The sequence below is a fragment of the Hyla sarda genome, chromosome 3, assembly GCF_029499605.1.
Source record: "Hyla sarda isolate aHylSar1 chromosome 3, aHylSar1.hap1, whole genome shotgun sequence".
In the NCBI taxonomy this organism is placed as follows: domain Eukaryota; kingdom Metazoa; phylum Chordata; class Amphibia; order Anura; family Hylidae; genus Hyla; species Hyla sarda.
Window position 1 is genome coordinate 184,636,723 of NC_079191.1, and position 19,989 is coordinate 184,656,711.

General features: G+C 38.5%; 1 protein-coding gene across 3 annotated transcripts in view; it reads right to left on the bottom strand.

Moving 5' to 3' along the window:
- CSMD1 (CUB and Sushi multiple domains 1) overlaps window positions 1–19,989 on the bottom strand; it is a 1,887,231-nt gene that overhangs the window by 482,948 nt on the left and 1,384,294 nt on the right. For all 3 annotated transcript variants that reach the window (XM_056565713.1, XM_056565712.1, XM_056565715.1), the window contains exons 22-23: window positions 5,197–5,366; window positions 446–602 (exon numbers count right to left, since the gene is read on the bottom strand). In XM_056565713.1, the coding sequence (XP_056421688.1) occupies window positions 446–602; window positions 5,197–5,366 (327 nt within the window). The remainder of the gene's footprint in view (window positions 1–445; window positions 603–5,196; window positions 5,367–19,989) is intronic.

Genomic DNA, 19,989 nt, shown 5'->3' on the forward strand with positions numbered 1-19,989 from the left:
AGGTCAGAGCAGGATAGCACTCAGAGCAGGTTAGAGTAGGATTCAGATTTTAGCTGAATTTGTGTCCTGACAACACAGATAGCAGACAGATTTATAGTCAATGGACTATTACCAACCACATCTGTTGGTTTGTTCCAAGAATCTACTACTCTTTTAGTTAACATTTTCTTAAGTTTCACCTAATTTATCCCCCCAACAGACTGTGCCCCCTTGTTCTTTTGTTCAGTTTTTATCAGAAATCCAGAAGTGTTACATGCACATCTCTTGCATATTTATAATGTAATAAAAGCCTATGGAAAAACATTCACCAGTGCACACACTGCTTAAAAAAAAGTCCCTAATTTTCCAATGACACACATTCATTTTTTGTCATGGAAATGACTTTTTAAGTGGATAAATAAAAATAACCAGAGCATAGTAATTATTTTGGGGAGAAACGACTTACTGCTATAAACCAGATGAAAACCAATGTCGGTGTCAGATCCATTGGTGTTAAATTCTATCCACAAATGGTTTGAGGTGCTGTTGAGTGATAATTTTAATAACTGATTTTTTGTAAAAGCTCCTAAAAGTCGTGAAGAACCGTCTTTCCCATCATGCACCTGTGACAGAAAAACAAAAACATTTGTATTAAAGGGGAAGAGACACTGGGTAAATATCTCTATCAATTCTTACTGTAATCCATGTACGAAATCCTTATTGTGGACAAAAGATTAATTGTGTTATATAGTTCTTCTTTTTTGGCAGGTTAGATGAAAGATCAAAACATTTCACGTGCTGTCAAGACTTGTACAATCAATTATGTTTTCAAACATGTTAAAGCCCTTCTCCCCAATACAATTAATATTTATACCTTTATTTTTCCTTTGAGATTTATAACCTCAGCCTTTTGATAATCTACTTAGGCAACCTCAAAAAAAAAAAAAAAAATTGGTGACATTTCAGAGTAGTGTGTCGTTTCTAAGATCATCAATGAGGGAGAAAAAAGAAATTGTCCACTCTGTTCCTTCCTGTCAACTTCTATTAAAAGAAAATTGGAAATTTGAAGCTAAGCTGTCATCTTGCATCTCTGACTTGGTGCATGAGGTGACTTCAATTTTGTATTGGAGGTTTATAAGAAAGAAAGTGCTGTATAACAATCTAATAATACAAGGGGTGATTATTATATGCCTGCCCAGTAAACTTTATGAAGACAATGTTTGAATGGTTATTGTTTAGTTTATTATCATGATGACTAATGACTATTTTTTTAATACTGTAGACATAAACAATTTTTAAGATGTATATAAAGTTTATTATGGCAACCTAAAGGATATCTGACCACTAATATGTATGACGTATCCATTCTATTGATTGATGAGAGTCCCAGGAATGGAATTCCCCAACAATTGGGAAAATACATTTTATCATTTATTTCTGTGTTTGTCAATCTACTTTGCTACTGTGGGGCAGAGGGGGAAAGGGGCATTGACTGTTTTGTTATATACTGTATGGGAGAGATATAAACAGGAAAGGAGCTTAGCTGTTTCCCTTCCACACCATAGACTTCATTGGTCTGTTGTGCATGGTAAAAGTCCTTAAAGGGGTACTTTTTTTTCTTTTTTTTTTAAATCAACTGGTACCAGAAAGTTAACAGATTTCTTCTATCAAAAAATTGTAATCCTTCCAGTACTTATCAGCTGTGGTATGCTCCAGAGGAGGTTGAGTAGTTCTTTTTAGTCTGACAAATCTGTTTAACTTTCGGGAACCAGTTGATTTGAAAAAATCCATCAGAGTACCCCTTTAACTCCCTTTGTTTCTCTTGTATAGAAGAATATTTAGTAAAATGTGGGTCCCTTTTTTCTAAAAAATACATAATTATGTGACACTTGAAGTGCAGTTTCAGACACAATGATTTTTGGTTGAAGGTCAAGTGTTTGGTTTGTGATAAGTTATCACAAATGGGAACTAAAATGTTGTACTTCAGAAAACACATTTTTACTTTACTTCAATATAGTATATGTTTAGGCAGACCAAAAGAATGAAGATAGCATTTCTTTATCTCAAATTACACTGCAGTGGTCTTCATGGAAAGACTGTGTACAGTAGCATACTGAGTTTTGCGTCAACTTGTGGCCCTCCAGTTGTTGTAATTTTACAGTTTCCAGCATTCTGGCAGGTAGGATGTGCTGGGAGACAGAGTTTAACAAAACTCTTCAAGGTGTACTCCTGGGAAATGAATTTATTCCCTATCAAAATCATAGGGGATAGGTGTCTGATCATGGAGGATCTGGCTGGTGGGACCACCCGTGATATCTTGTACGAGGCCCATCAACTTACTCATCCTCGGTAAACATGGATATGGATCCAGCATGTCACCCAGTCAGAGGCTATATGCCCAGCAGAGGTGAGTTGGTATCTGAGTGTTAGGCTCAGAATGTGTGTTAGGATCCCATCCTAAATGAGGCCATCTCCCTGTGGTGGATGGGGGACACGTTTTTGATCAAAAAAGTGCGCTGAGAGCTTCAATTTTTTGACCAATGTGTGCTGCTGCAATCTTCTTTTTTGTATACTCTGTATCTGCCACAGCAGTGTGCACCCGTGTATTAGGTTGTTGTGCTAGCTAATTTTCTTTTTGCTTGTATTTACTACACAGGGGGAATGGCACCCTCTTTAGCTGTGCACCCCTCCCCCTTTTTCCCAGGTGGTGTTTTAAATTGTATATGGATCCAGCATGTCACCCAGTCAGAGGCTATATGCCCAGCAGAGGGGAGTTTGTATCTGAGTGTAAGGCTCAGAATGTGTGTTAGGATCCCATCCTAAATGAGGCCACCTCCCCGTGGTGGATGGGGGGCACGTTTTTGATCAAAAAAGGGCGCTGAGAGCCTCAATTTTTTGACCAATGTGTGCTGCTGCAATCTTCTTTTTTGTCCTCGGTGAACACTTTGCACTCATTTCTATGGGTGGGGGCCAGAGCACACTAAGGACGGGTAAGTAGCTGGGCCCCGTACATCTTTATTAATGATAAAGATCTAGATGTGGATTGTGCAGTATTCTCCAGGTGCAGGGACTGTTGTAAGCAATTGAATACTACAATACTGAATATTAACTCTAGATCACAAAAGATAGGATTAGATTAGATTAATCATTTTATATAAGTATTCATGTAATATTTATGTTTTCAATAAAAATAAAGAAGAAAGCACATAACAGTCACCATATAGTTGGCTTTAAATCTTCATGCTTTATTTAATCATGACAAATGAGCAATTCAAGTATATGCAGGGGAGATATCAAAGAGCCTGACAAACAGTAGGCAACACCACATTTTGCACTGACCAGCACTTCTTCTGGCCCATTTGGACATAAACAAAATGATATATTCCAGATATTGGGGTACACAAATAATACTGCCTGTAAAGAAAAACTATATGAGCACTAGGAACTCTATATGAACACTATATGAACTCCCAATAAATCCCAACCACATAAGCAAAAAAATGTAGTTATTCCAAAAATTAATTGTTCCAAAATGTATTATGTTTATTTATTAATGAATAAGGCATAAAAATGAAGGGGTTCCACACAGAGGGGGTAAAAATACACAGGGTGTCACTCTAGTGTCACAAAAACAGCCTAATCATGGTTTTTATATAAAAAATATACATGCCATACATTCCATTAACAGCAAAGTGCAAAAAACTTCCACAAAGCAGCACTTCTTAAAGCCAGAACAGCTAACAATATATAGCAATATGTAAACCCATTAACAAAAATGTCAAGGCAGGAGGACACCGGAGCGAGGGGTGGTGTCGCTTTGTTGTCCTTCTGCCTTGACATCTTTGGTAATGGGTTTACACATTGCTATATATTGTTAGCCATTTTGGCTTTGGGAAATGCTGTTTTATGCATGTTTTTTTTTTTTTGCACTTTGCTGTTAATGGAATGTATGGCATGTATATTTTTTATATACCCATTTGGACATAGAAGCCAATAGAAGGGCTGATCAGTGTGAAACAGGCCTTTGCCTCCTTTATGTCCATGCATTCCAGCTGCTTGATATTTTTCCTGCACATAATATTGTTGCTTATCTTTCACGATATCATAAAGTATGAAGATTTAAAGTCAAGCATATGGTGAGTGCTATGTGTTTTCCCTTTTATTTTTATTGAAGATTAAAGTTTGTCCTTTGCTGCACATTTGATCACCACTGGTTGCTGGGCATGGTTCTATGTCATGTTTGCCTATGCTGTGAGTTGGAGAGCAGTGCAGTGCCAAGATGTTTCTGTTTCCCATTGGTTAACATTTATGTTTGCCGATTGGTTATGTTATATTTTGTGGACAAACATTTTTACAGTAATTTGGTAACACATTGCTACTATGAAATGTTGGGAGAATTCCGTCTCTAGCAGCAAATAGACCAAGACAGAAAACATGAAGTAAAGGTGGTGCTTAGCTAGTGTTCTCTCACTTCTATGCAAAAGATTGAGTACATGCAGCCTGAGCCTGTTTGCCTCCTTCAGAGGGTCCATATTTTGCCTGAAATTTAAAGGCCTTTCTCCTATCTCTTGCCAATAATAAAGTTCTGGGCAGCTGTTACCTGTGCAAATACTTGTGTTCTTGCTACGTACACAGTGTTGCCTCTTGTTTGCAATCTTCTCTCTCTTCTACTTTTAATCATAATTATTATTATCAGTTCATTACTTTTGGGACATAATTATTTTCTTGATGTGATCATGTTGCTCTTTTTCTTATTGATATCACCTTGCAAAGCTAGTGTATTAATAACTCCCTTCTACCCCCACATACCATCTATAGTAATGTACAGCTCTGGCCAGTGCACTTTCTTCAGCACTATGTCATGGCATAACAGAGAAGAGTAAGTGCTTGTCTAAAAAAGTTAGAGAATGATTGTCTGGGTGTGGACACCTGCTGGAAAACAAAAAAGCTCTGGTCTCACACCTCTGAAATATTTAGAATGAGAAGTATCTATGCTCCATAATAGACAATCTCAGGGGCTCGATAACAGCAATGAAAGCACTAAACTCATCTTATCAGTACTCTGAAGGGTTAATTGTAACAAACCATGCATATTTTTAAAATCCTTTTGAAAGTACAGGCAAGTTTAACCAAAAAAAAATATATATATTGTTTCTGTATAATTTGATTATTTAGCTACCTCTACAACTTCATGAACACATACAAGTGTACTCTTACCTTTAGAATGTCCCCTTCAAGCAGCTGAAAAGTTCTGGCTTGTAGATGGATTCCCTTTCCTGGCTGAGTTTCTATCCTGTATATGCATTCATGGTTGTTGTCATAGTTAGCAGGGAAATTTGGAGATAGGAGTGTCCCTTCATTACCAATAATTGTTGCTCCACATTCAGCTGAAGACAATGGGTATATTTAAAACAAATAATTAAAAAATGGTGAATTTTTATTGCTCATAATTAATATTTATAATGTTGTAAGCAGCATGTTAACATCAAGAAAATAAAATCAGCAAAGATCTTAAGCTGCTATGCATTTGACTCCAAACTTAGACAAGACCTCAATTTATCTTCCTTTACTGTCATCAATAATGCAAGACAGAGGTGTTATAGAAGGTAGACTCTCGTGAACCTGGTTTGTTTTAATGTAGCTATTGGTGGTATATCGCTAGAATATGCCACCAATGTTTGAAGGATGGTGATCCAACTACTGTGATCTAGTTGTAGGAAAAAAGAGAACATTATACAACTTTTTCTCCTAGTAACTTGGTTTTGCTGTCTTCAGAGGTCACATGGTTGGCATATTAAAGGAAATGGCTGACCATGCGTTCTGTAGGAAAAGATTGAAGACCAAAAACAAAGTAGCGCTGTGGTTTCCTAGCGCCACTACTATTCTATTCTAGCAGTAAGGGGAGAGTTTTGACTGGTGTAAGATATTGTAGACATTGGTGGAATTGATGAAGATGATGAATTGATTTTGCAAATTTGGGAGTTTTTTTATGCCATTCACAGTGAGATCAAACTAGCATGTAATCTTAATATTTTACGTTGTCACAATTAAAACAACACCCAATTTGTACAGTTTACATTGTGTTTTACTAATTTTAAAAAATTCTAAACTTTTTAGAAAAAAAAATTAACTGCCATTTTCTGATCCCTATAACTTTTTAATTTTTCCATATACAATTTTTTTTCTTTTATATTTTGTTGGTCCCTTAGGGGACTTTTAGGAGAAATCATTAGATTCCTTATATAAATCAATGCAGTTCAATTGAACTGTATTGGTCATTGTGCTCTACGCTCGATTGATAGAGTCTGCTGCAGAGATGGTGATCGCCTATTAGCAGTGGCCTTCAGCTGCAGAAATCAGTAGCTTGTGCCATACATTCTTAATAGCACCATGACGTGTATACACGTCATGAGTTGATAAGGGGTTAAGAGCATTTCTGTCCCTGGCAGGCTCCAAAAAACTAATAAAAAAACATAGTTTTCCTGTCAAAATTGGAAGGAGTTTGTCATCTCATCTTTTTTTTATGTTGCACCTTGCACCTACCTTAGTAGAATCACAAGTAAATTCAGAGTATGCGTTAATAAATATAGATCCGATTTTCTGACTTGTTTTGATAAGTATTGTATATTACATTTTTGCCTCTGTGGGTGTATATGTATATATGTATGTTTTTATCATTTTAATATTGTGCATGCCATCTTTCTGCCTACATAGAAAATACATAGGTTAAAGTAGTTTCCCATACAGTGATGCCATATTGCTAGGATGTGCCAACATTTTCTGATTTTAGGGACACCCAAAATCCCGGAAAGTAAAAGTTGCAGATCTACATTCGTTCAGAACTCTTCTTCTGCACAGCAGCCAACTGATGCATCACTATGCAGGGGAAATTGGAATACACTACTTATTTTAAAAATTGTTACGGGTGGTCCCAGAAAATGGACTCTCACAAATATTTAAGTGATGGCATATTCTACCAATTTGATATTACTTTATACAATGAAAAAAAAACATTTATAAATTCACAATTGTACTTCTATGTTGAATTCAAATAGTATGATGAATTTAGACAGGTATTTAGAGTACTAAATACTTTAGTTCAAATTATCTTTGTTCTGTCAGAAACATTAAGCTACAATATTTTTTCATTGACATAAAACTAAAAATATGTAATATTTAAAGCAAACACTTTTATGACTTGAACAATCAAATAACCTCTATGTGCTAAAATTTGCATAATAAAAAGCACAGCACAGACAATGATTCTAGACATAGCTAACATCTGTAAACGCATATTTAAAAGCATTTGTGAATTAGCAAATAAAACACTTCTATGCAAAACCATGGTAAAGTCAGCAAATAGATTTTTTACATTTCAGGATGTGAAGTATTGAAATTCAGATAATTACCTTATACTTGATAGTGGTGGGGAAATGCTACTTAGTGTAGGTTTGTTAGTGGTGGAAAGTAAAAACTGCAAGCTATATTATTGCAAAAAAGTACCACAAAATATTTATATGTAAATATAAAAGTATATAGTTTCATATTTAGTATCATAAGGTGCTGCATACTGACAATTGACATAATATTCCAAAACATGAGTGTTAATTTAGGATTGGGCAACCTTTTAAAGGGCAACTCCAATTATGTTGTGGTGGAAGAAAACCCATTTAAAAATTGAGGGGACATAAAGCAAGCAATCTACAGATTTGCCAGAAGCCCCATCCAAGTCTATGGAACTTCCAGCTAATTCGTAGACCGCTCAGTTTCGCAGTGGACATCTTGTCGGCTACAGTGTTTTCCAGAATGTTAAACGTGTTTTCCCCCACAACATCATAAAATTGCACTTTAAAGTTACAACAACCTCCTTTTTTTTATTTTTATAAATGGTTAATAAAATGAGCATGTCTGCGGGAATTTGTGTCTATTCAGCCAGAAGAGCATTGGTGAAGTCAGGCACTAGTATTTGATAAGAAAACAGACTCACATTGTTCAAAAGTTTTTTTCCTACTTGTAGCCCATGGGCCTGCATAGAGTGTCCTACCCTATGTGTTATCCCACAACATTCCAGAAAAGCGCGGGTCACACATGCTCAGTTGATTTCCCTGTCTCCTGTCCCTATGCAACAGCTATCTTCTGTTCTGTCACTTTTCCGTAACTGTTCTGTCACAGTTATCCATAACCTGGCATTGGTGTATTTATTATCCCACACCTGGCCCAAGGATGGCTGTCTTATCCTCGGACCATGTAGGTTAACAATGCCCTGGCATCACTAACATATCCAAACACCCTGACACAGTAACCTTAAAGTGTACCTGTCATCAACATAAACTTTTTATATGATGTAGAAAATACCATTATATGTATTTAACCCCTTAAGGACCGAGCCATTTTATACCTTAAGGACCGGAGCGTTTTTTGCAATTCTGACCACTGTCACTTTAAACATTAATAACTCTGGGATGGTTTTAGTTATCATTCTGATTCCGAGATTGTTTTTTTGTGACATATTCTACTTTAACTTAGTGGTAAAATTTTATGGTAACTTGCATCCTTTCTTGGTGAAAAATCCCAAAATTTGATGAAAAAAATGAAAATTTTGCATTTTTCTAACTTTGAAGCTCTCTGCTTGTAAGGAAAATGGATATTCAAAATATATTTTTGTTGGGTTCACATATACAATATGTCTACTTTATGTTTGCATCATAAAATTTATGAGTTTTTACTTTTGGAAGACACCATAGGGCTTCAAAGTTCAGCAGCAATTTTGAAATTTTTCACAAAATTTTCAAACTCACTATTTTTCAGGGACCAGTTCAGTTTTGAAGTGGATTTGAAGGGTCTTCATATTAGAAATACCCCATAAATGACCCCATTATAAAAACTACACCCCCTAAAGTATTCAAAAAAACATTCAGTAAGTGTATTAACCCTTTAGGTGTTTCACAGGAATAGTAGCAAAGTGAAGGAGAAAATTCAAAATCTTCATTTTTTACACTCGCATGTTCTTGTAGACCCAATTTTTGAATTTTTGCAAGGGATAAAAAGGAGAAAATTTTTACTTGTATTTGAAACCCAATTTCTCTCGAGTAAGCACATACCTCATATGTCTATGTAAAGTGTTCGGCGGGCGCAGTAGAGGGCTCAGAAGGGAAGGAGCGACAAATGGTTTTTGGGGGGCATGCCGCATTTAGGAAGCCCCTATGGTGCCAGGACAGCAAAAAAAAACACATGGCATACCATTTTGGAAACTAGACCCCTCAGGGAACGTAACAAGGGGTAAAGTGAACCTTAATACCCTACAGGTGATTCACGACTTTTGCATATGTAAAAAAAATATATATTTTTTTACCTAAAATGCTTGGTTTCCCAAAAATTTTACATTTTTAAAAAGGGTAATAGCAGAAAATACCCCCCAAAATTTGAAGCCCAATTTCTCCCGATACAGAAAACACCTTGCATGGGGGTGAAAAGTTCTCTGCTGGCGCACTACAGGTCTCAGAAGAGAAGGAGTCACATTTGGCTTTTTGAAAGCAAATTTTGCTCTGGGGGCATGCCGCATTTAGGAAGCCCCTATGGTGCCAGAACAGCAAAAAAAAAACACATGGCATACCATTTTGGAAACTAGACCCCTCGGGGAACGTAACAAGGGGTAACGTGAACCTTAATGCCCTACAGGTGTTTCACAACTTTTGCATATGTAAAAAAAAAACATTTTTTTACCTAAAATGCTTGTTTTCCCAAAATGTTTACATTTTTAAAAAGGGTAATAGTGGAAAATACCCCCCAAAATTTGAAGCCCAATTTCTCCCGATTCAGAAAACACCCCATATGGGGGTGAAAAGTGCTCTGCTGGCGCACTACAGGTCTCAGAAGAGAAGGAGTAACATTTGGCTTTTTGAAAGCAAATTTTGCTCTGGGGGCATGCCGCATTTAGGAAGCCCCTATGGTGCCAGGACAGCAAAAAAAAAACACATGGCGTACCATTTTGGAAACTAGACCCCTCGGGGAACGTAACAAGGGGTAATGTGAACCTTAATACCCTACAGGTGTTTCACGACTTTTGCATATGTAAAAAAATATATATTTTTTTTACCTAAAATGCTTGGTTTCCCAAAATTTTTACAATTTTAAAAAGGGTAATAGCAGAAAATACCCCCCAAAATTTGAAGCCCAATTTCTCCCGATTCAGAAAACACCCCATATGGGTGTGAAAAGTGCTCTGCTGGCGCACTACATGTCTCAGAAGAGAAGGAGTCACATTTGGCTTTTTGAAAGCGAATTTTGCTCTGGGGGCATGCCGCATTTAGGAAGCCCCTATGGTGCCAGGACAGCAAAAAAAAAACACATGGCATACCATTTTAGAAACTAGACCCCTCGGGAACGTAACAAGGGGTAATTTGAACCTTAATACCCTACAGGTGTTTCACGACTTTTGCATATGTAAAAAAAATATTTTTTTTTTACCTAAAATGCTTGTTTTCCCCAAAATTTTACATTTTTTAAAAGGGTAATAGCAGAAAATACCCCCCAAAATTTGAAGCCCAATTTCTCCCGAGTACGGCGATACCCCATATGTGGCCCTAAACTGTTGCCTTGAAATACGACAGGGCTCCAAAGTGAGAGCGCCATGCGCATTTGAGGCCTAAATTAGGGACTTGCATAGGGGTGGACATAGGGGTATTCTACGCCAGTGATTCCCAAACAGGGTGCCTCCAGCTGTTGTAAAACTCCCAGCATGCCTGGACAGTCAACGGCTATCTGGCAATACTGGGAGTAGTTGTTTTGCAACAGCTGGAGGCTCCGTTTTGGAAACAGTGGCGTACCAGACGTTTTTCATTTTTATTGGGGAGGGGGGTTGTATAGGGGTATGTGCATATGTAGTGTTTTTTACTTTTTATTTTATTTTGTGGTAGTGTAGTGTAGTGTTTTTAGGGTACAGTCACACGGGCGGGGGGTTCACAGTAGTTTCTCGCTGGCAGTTTGAGCTACGGCAGAAAATTTGACGCAGCTCAAACTTGCAGCCGGATACTTACTGTAATCCTCCGCCCATGTGAGTGTACCCTGTACGTTCACATTGGGGGGGGGGGGGGGGGAACATCCAGCTGTTGCAAAACTACAACTCCCAGCATGTACGGTCTATCAGTGCATGCTGGGAGTTGTAGTTTTGCAACAGCTGGAGGCACACTGGTTGTGAAACACCGAGTTTGGTAACAAACTCAGTGTTTTGCAACCAGTGTGCCTTCAGCTGTTGCAAAAGCTACAACCCCCAGCATGTACGGACAGCGGAAGGGCATGCTGGGTGTTGTAGTTATGCAACAGCTGGAGGCATACTACTTTGGCTGGTAATTGTAGTTATGCAACAGCTGGAGACACACTGGTTTGCTACTTAACTCAGTGTGCCTTCAGCTGTTGCAAAACTACAACTCTCAGCAGTCACCGACAGCCAACGGGCATGCTGGGAGTTGTAGTTATGCAACCACCAGATGCACCACTACAACTCCCAGCATGCACTTTAGCTGATTGTGCAAGCTGGGAGTTGTAGTTACACAACAGCTGAAGGTACACTTTTCCATAGAAAGAATGTGCCTCCAGCTGTTGCAAAACTACAAGTCCCAGCATGCCCATAAGGGCATGCTGGGAGTTGTGGTGGTCTGCCTCCTGCTGTTGCATAACTACAGCTCCCAGCATGCCCTTTTTGCATGCTGGGAGCTGTTGCTAAGCAACAGCAGGAGGCTGTCACTCACCTCCAACGTTCCAGCCGCATCAGGTCAGTCCCTCGTCGTCTCCACCGCCGCCGCTGCTCCTGGGGCCCCGATCCCAACAGGGGCGCCGGGGATCGGGGTCCCCAGCACCCGGGGTGCACGTCCCGCACCCGCTCACGTCCTCCGGAAGAGGGGCGGAGCGGGTTGCGGGAGTGACATCCGCAGCAGGCGCCCCGATTGGTCGGCCGGTAATCCGGCCGACGAATCAGGGCGATCGTGAGGTGGCACCAGTGCCACCTCACCCCTGCTGCCTCTGGCTGTTCGGGGCCGTCTCTGACGGCCCCGATCAGCCAATAATTCCGGGTCACCGGGTCACTGGAGACCCGATTGACCCGGAATCCGCCGCAGATCGCTGGACTGAATTGTCCAGCGATCTGCGGCCATCGCCGACATGGGGGGTCATAATGACCCCCCTGGGCGATATGCCCCGATGCCTGCTGAACGATTTCAGCAGGCATCGGGGACCGGCTCCGCTCCAGATGGTTCCGGGGGGCCGGTAAAACACATGACGTTCTCATACGTCATGTGTCCTTAAGGACTCGGAAATGGAGACGTATGAGAACGTCATGTGTCCTTAAGGAGTTAAGCAAGTAGAAAAGACCACGCCACTTGAGGTATCCGATGCACTTAAAAACTATTTATTGTGGCACACATGTAACACAGGCAAGATGTGAGACGCACTCCAATGAGTGCTGGTTTCATGTCATGTGACGCCACATGACGCGAAACCAGCGCTTGTTGGAGTGCGTCTCACATCTTGCCTGTGTTACATGTGTGCCGCAATAAATAGTTTTTAAGTGCATTGAATATCTTGAGTGCCGTGGACTCTTCTACTTACCTGACTACAAGTTGCTACTGGCTATCACCAACTGACCACCATTTTCCAGCATGTACTGTGAGTAGCCTTCCCCTGAACTGCAATCAGGTGGTGCCGATCCCTGCAGTCTCTTCTCAACGTACCATTATATGTATATTTGTAATATACATTGATAAAAAATGGTGTATATTTTTGAGTGAAAAAATGCTGTCACTGCAGCTATTGTTTTTGTGTCTGATGATGAGTCCAAAAAGAGGAAGGGAGGGTAGGACAAGCAGGGACCTGAGCAGACTGCTGGCTTGTCAATCATCCTGATGTATGAGCCAGGAGCATGTTATAGAGCCTCAGTGCACACTGTCATGCTTTTTCTTACTGCACAGAGCACTGCTTGTCCACCCTCACTTCCTGTATTTGGACTCTTCATAAAGACACACATGCAACAGCTGCAGGGACAAAAATATACACATTTTAATCAATTTATATTACAAATATACATATAATGGTATTATCTACATTATATAAAAAAGTTTTTGTTGACAACAGGTACACTTTAATTGGGTGCCACATTATTATGGTCTATGTTCACAAAATTCTCATTCTTAACTGCTTTCAGCACATTTAAAAAAAAAAACTTTGGTCTGCATACACACAAAACTAGTGGGTTTTAGCTTAGTAAACGAGGGTCACTGTCTGCCTCCGCAGAAGCCGTTGACATCCTATGGAAAAATATGCACTTTAAAAAAAAAAATTATTACTTAGTATAACACCCAAAAACCCTTTCCATGAAGCAAAAAAGAGTGGCTTAACAGAATTACTAAAAGCCAAAAGTAAGCTGCATAATTGTAAAAGGGGTACTGCGGTGGAAAACTTTGAATGAACTGAAAATTTATAAATGAACTAGTGCCAGAAAGTTAAACATTTGTAAATTTGTAAATTAAACATTTGTAAATTTGTAGATTACTTCTATTTAAAAATCTTAATCTTTCCAGTACTTATTAGCAGCTGTATACTACAGAGGAAATTATTTTCTTTTTGAATTTCTTTTTTGTCTTGTCCACTGTGCTCTCTGCTGACACCTCTGTCCGTGTCGGGAACTGTCCCGAGCAGCATAGGTTTGCTATGGGGACTTTCTCCTGCTCTGGATAGTTCCTGATACAGGCATCAGTTGTCAGCAGAGAGCACTGTGGACAAGATAAAAAATAAAATAATAAAAGAAAAGAAATTGAAAAGAAAATAATTTCCTCTGTAGCATACAGCTGCTAATAAGTACTGAAAGGACAGCTATTTTTTAATAGAAGTAATTTACAAATCTGTTTAACTTTCTGTCTCCAGTTGATTAAAAAAAAAAAAAACAATGTTTTCCACCGGAGTATCCCTTTAATAGTGCTCCTTCCTTAGCTTTGAAGGAGAAAAATTATTTAGCAAAAGCTGTTTCCATATTTACACAGGAAGGCCCTGAAATTAAAGATTTTAAGTTCCCCAGTTCCCCAGCAGTCTTCAGCCCCTCTGTCTCTCATAAAGGTGAATACATTTCTTGCAGGTCTATGGACCTAAAGTCTGTTTTTGTCCACATTGGCTCAAAGTAATAATCCAACAGCAATGCCAAACAGCTGGAGAGCGGTACAATATTGAGTGTCTGCAGGCAACCGTGAAGCGTAGTATAATTTCCTTGTCAGTTCAGAGCTGTATTTCAGCAAATAGTGTCGGGGAATTGGTCAGGATTAATGGTGCTCTCAATGCCTAAAAACAGACAGTACCATCAAGAAGGTGTCTGATCGGCTAAATCCATGGTTAGTTCTCCAAGATGATGTAAAGTATTGAATATTTACAAAAAGATAACAGTTCCTGCAAGGGAGAACATAGAGTTAAGTTCTCTTAAAAGTGAATAATGCCCCCTTCCTGCAAGCCATCATACTATAATGGTAAAAGAACCAGAGCTGCACAGGTATCTTTACCTTTACTTATCTTTACATTAACATTACATTTAGGAGTGTTATACAGTTGAATACTCTTCTTAACCTAACAGTTTTTTTCTTATAATTATTTCCAGGCTTAGAATATAGAAACAATTTTTGGTTGGTTTGGTTTAATAGTATTTATGTGATTTATGGCAATGCACATTTTATCTCATCATTCATTTTCTTGAAACCTATTTTTATGAAGGCAAAATAGAAATGTTGGTAATGCTACTTTTAATTTCCTCATTCCACATATTTCTGCTTTAACATTCATTTTTCTCTGCTTTTATTTTTGTGCCTATTAGTCTTCCAATGAAAGGCAGACAGCCAGTTCTTTAGCATAGAAATGAATTACCCTTTGAAACCTCCAGTAAAATGAGCAGCATAGCAGGAGAAAGATTTCTTCTTCAGCTCTGCCAGCAGGTGTATAATACTCTCTCTTGTGCTTAGGCTGAATGCAGTTTCATATATTAAGATTTACAGTAAAAATCAAGGTATCTCCAAACAACATATTTAAATGCATTCATTTCAACTAATAAATCTTGCAGTGTTTTATAATGAATAAAATGAAATGGCCCAGTACAAGCATTTATTTTGCTGTAGTATAGGAAGAAAACACGTAAAGAGGGGGATTTACCTAGACTTGCATTTCTTACACTGGTTTAAAGTAAACTCCTACCAGTTTAGGATTGCAGTAGATTTTCGCTAACATTTTTTGCACTCAGAGCGACCCACCCTCATTGTATGAAACCATGCCACCTCTGTGTCTAGCTCCATCCAATTGGTGAGCACGGTGCAGTTCAGGCAAAAAGTAACACAATCTGTGAATTCTTCCCAATCTGTACCATCTCTCTGGGAAGGAAAGAAGAAACTTTATGTGCAGAAATAGCTAAGTGGCTTCATACTTTAAAAACTTTACATCCAAAAGGTCTCAATGTTGATTTCAGTCTGAAACCATTTATATTGTTATAATATTCTTTTCTCTCCTTCCTTTTTTCCTTTCCCTCACTTTTTTTCTCATCTCTCTCTTTTCTCTTTCCCCTCTCTCTATCTTTATACTCCTTCCCCTACTTTATCACTCTCCTCTTTCTCTTCTCCCCTCTTTTTCCCTTCGACTCCTCCTATATTTTCTTTTCCCTTTGTACCCCTTTTTATTTTCCTTTTTTGTCCCTCCTCTCCTTTTCCTTTTTCCTTTATTCTGCATGGTGCAATTCTCGGGACTCACAAAAAAATTTATATCCATTACTTTTTAATGTTAAATAAATGTCACTTTCCGAATATATATATACTGTCACTTTAATTATTTAGACAAAGCCTTTGGAGGAATTGTACAGCTTAAAGCTTCATTCACTATTTTATATGATGATCTCCTATGTATTAAAGCACACAGTATTGCTCTGTTGAAAAAATAATAATATTTGGGGGAGATTTATCAAAACCTTTTGAGAGGAAAAGTTGCTGAGTTGCCCATAGCAACCAATCAGATCACTTCTTCCATTTTTGACAGGGCCTCTGCAAAATGAAAGATGCGATCTGATTGGTTGCTATGGGCAACTAAGCAACTTTTCCTCTGGACAGGTTTTGATAAATCTCCCCCAATGTGTATTGATAGCTACTGGCAGCTTGTAACTTTGGCGCCGATGGATTTTTGCCAATCTTTTAGCCCCTAACACTCATTTTTGCAGAATTGCCATTTGATTGCATCAGGATTTAGAGTCTCTCTTCATGTGCATGGTTTCCCATGTATGTGCAGTGAGTCTATCTTCTTAGTATGGGCAAGAACTGGATTGTTCCTATACTTAAGGGGAGTGTTTAGAGTGCATAGAAACACAGCCACCATCCACATTGCATTACCAGCATGTATAGCAGACATACAAGGTTATGGACAGTTGAGTATTTTATGTACAGTAGATTATCCTATGGTGGGTGAGGATCAAAGGCTATGGTAGAGATGGCTAAAGTCCATTGTACAGTTTATTGTTAGTTTTAGATTTGTTAATAATACTATTTATATAAAAAAAATATGTATATTGGCATTTGTTGACATATTCTGCCAGATTGATGTAATCACGTTTAACCCCTTAAGGACTCAGCCCATTTTGGCCTTAAGGACTCAGACAATTAAATTTTTACGTTTTCATTTTTTCCTCCTCGCCTTCTAAAAATCATAACTCTTTTATATTTTCATCCACAGACTAGTATGAGGGCTTGTTTTTTGCGCGACCAGTTGTCCTTTGTAATGACATCACTCATTATATCATAAAATGTATGGCGCAACCAAAAAACACTATTTTTGTGGGGAAATTAAAACGAAAAACGCAATTTTGCTAATTTTGGAAGGTTTCGTTTTCACGCCGTACAATTTATGGTAAAAATGACGTGTGTTCTTTATTCTGAGGGTCAATACAATTAAAATGATACCCATTATTATATACTTTTATATTATTGTTGCGCTTAAAAAAAATCACAAACTTTTTAACCAAATTAGTACGTTTATAATCCCTTTATTTTGATGACCTATAACTTTTTTATTTTTCCGTATAAGCGGCGGTATGGGGGCTCATTTTTTGCGCCATGATCTGTACTTTTTTTTTATGCCACATTTGCATATAAAAAACTTTTAATACATTTTTTATAATTTTTTTTTTAATAAAATGTATTAAAAAAGTAGGAATTTTGGACTTTTAAAATTTTTTTTCGTTCACGCCGTTCACCGTACGGGATCATTAACATTTTATTTTAATAGTTCGGACATTTACGCACGCGGCGATACCAAATATGTCTATAAAAAATGTTTTTTACGCTTTTTGGGGGTAAAATAGGAAAAAACGGACGTTTTACTCTTTTATTGGGGGAGGGGATTTTTCACTTTTTTTTTAACTTTTACTTTTACATTTTTTTACATTTTTTTTTACACTTGAATAGTCCCCATAGGGGACTATTCATAGCAATACCATGATTGCTAATACTGATCTGTTCTATGTATAGGACATAGAACAGATCAGTATTATCGGTCATCTCCTGCTCTGGTCTGCTCGATCACAGACCAGAGCAGGAGACGCCTGGAGCCGCACGGAGGAAGGTGAGGGGACCTCCGTGCGGCGTTATGAATGATCGGATCCCCGCAGCAGCGCTGCGGGCGATCCGATCGTTCATTTTAATCGCGAACTGCCGCAGATGCCGGGATCTGTATTGATCCCGGCACCTGAGGGGTTAATGGCGGACGCCCGCGAGATCGCGGGCGTCGGCCATTGCCGGCGGGTCCCTGGCTGCGATCAGCAGCCGGGATCAGCCGCGCATGACACGGGCATCGCTCCGATGCCCGCGGTTATGCTTAGGACGTAAATGTACGTCCTGGTGCGTTAAGTACCACCTCACCAGGACGTACATTTACGTCCTGCGTCCTTAAGGGGTTAAATTCCTCCAATTGTATGTAGTGGGAGGCACTTTTGTTATGATGTAAAGTTGTAATGCACCTGTTGTTGAACCTATCATAATCTAATAGCACTTATATAAAGACTAATTTCTATTACCATTGTAATGCTTGTTAAAGGCTACATAGCCAGAACGTCGCATCTAGTTAACTCTTATAGTGGAAAAAAAGATCTGCAGTATACTTGTTTTATATGAGTATACAGCTACTTTACAGAAAATTGCACAAATCTGTAATTTAAGCATTCTGACACATGCATAAAAAGTCTGACAGGTAAGAATTAGATTCACAGACCCACTGCATTTGTCAATCAAACATTGGGGCAGGCATAACATGACAAGGGAGAGGCATTATGGTCTAAGGGCACATCATAACACCTCAGGCCATGCCTCCTTGACACTCTGGGCACACATAAAAGTGTTTTTCAGTGAAATAAAAGCATCAGAGCATATATTAAAGGGGTACTTAAAGGGGTACTGGTGCCAGAAAGTTATACAGATTTGTAAATTACTTATATTAAAAAATATTAATCCTTCCAGTACTTATTAGCTGCTGAATACTACAGAGGAAATTATTTTCTTTTTGGAACACAGAACTCTCTGCTGACATCACGAGCACAGTGCTCTCTGCTGACTTCTCTGTCCATTTTAAGAACTGTCCAGAGTAGGAGAAAATACCTATAGCAAACATATACTGCTCTGGTCAGTTCCTAAAATGGACAGAGATGTCAGCAGAGAGCACTGTGCTCGTGATTCAGCAGAGAGCAATGTGTTCCAAAATGAAAAGAACTTCCTCTGTAGTATTCAGAAGCCAATAAGTACTGGAATGATTAAGATTTTTTTTAATAGAAGTAATTTACAAATCTGTTTAACTTTCTGGCACCAGTTGATTTAAAAAAAAAAAAAAAAAAGTTTTCCACCGGAGTACCCCTTTAAAATATCACACATTCTAACTCTAACAGCTATTTCACAGACTCAGGGATTTAATTTGCTCAATCCATGTGACAGCTGTCCTTTAAACGGAGTGGTTCAAGTAAAAGGTGAAGCAATGACATGAAGATCTTTTCACAAGATAAAAATGTAAATGTCATTTTACTTTCCTAAGACAACTTTATTGGGGTTACTGGGAAAGATTTATCAAGACCTGTGCTGACGAAATGTTGAACACCAGATCGCTTCTTTTATTTTTCACAGACCTTTTCAAAAAAATGAAAGAAGCATTCTGATAGGTTGCTATGGGCATCTGGCTGATTGTGTCTCAAATATGTCAATAACAGAATATGACACTAAGATGTATCTGCATTGTCTGTCCTTAGATATTAGCTGTCACTTAGAGAGATAAATTAAGGCTCTGTTCACATTTTTTTTACACATGGTAGTTATATTGGGAGTACTCCCTGACACATACCTCTAATGTATTCATAGGCACTGCTGTACCTTTTGGCACATACTGGGCTATTATGCAAACTTCTTTGTCACTACACCATTGACTTTCATAACAGCCTTCTGAGGTATATTTTGAGAAATTCTTACAGCATATATAGCTAGCATAGGCTTTAATGACCTGTGAACAGAGCCTACGATGGCCATGCCATAAAGTATTCCTGTTGGAACATGGTGCTTATTGCCTGTCTTTCCAGTTACTTTTATACGGCTAACATATTCCACTGCACTGTATAAACATTATCATCACTCATAAGTCCCAAAATGGGGCTCACAATCTCATTTTCTTATATTCCACTCAATAATCAGTATGCTTTTGGAGTGTCCAAAGGAAACCCATAACAAACAGAGCGGACAACTTACAAACACATGCAGACGTTAGATTTGGCTGGACAACAACCTAAGACCCAGTTCTACAAAGCGGAATGCTAAACATTGAGACACTGTATGGCCTAATAAATCATTGATAATCTATTGTGCATTGATAATCCAGATTGTATTGCATAAAGCTATCCCCAAGAAAGAATAAAGTGACTACTGATAACACCATATGGTGGCAAATGGCATCGACCAGGGTCCTTGTATGAACTGTTGC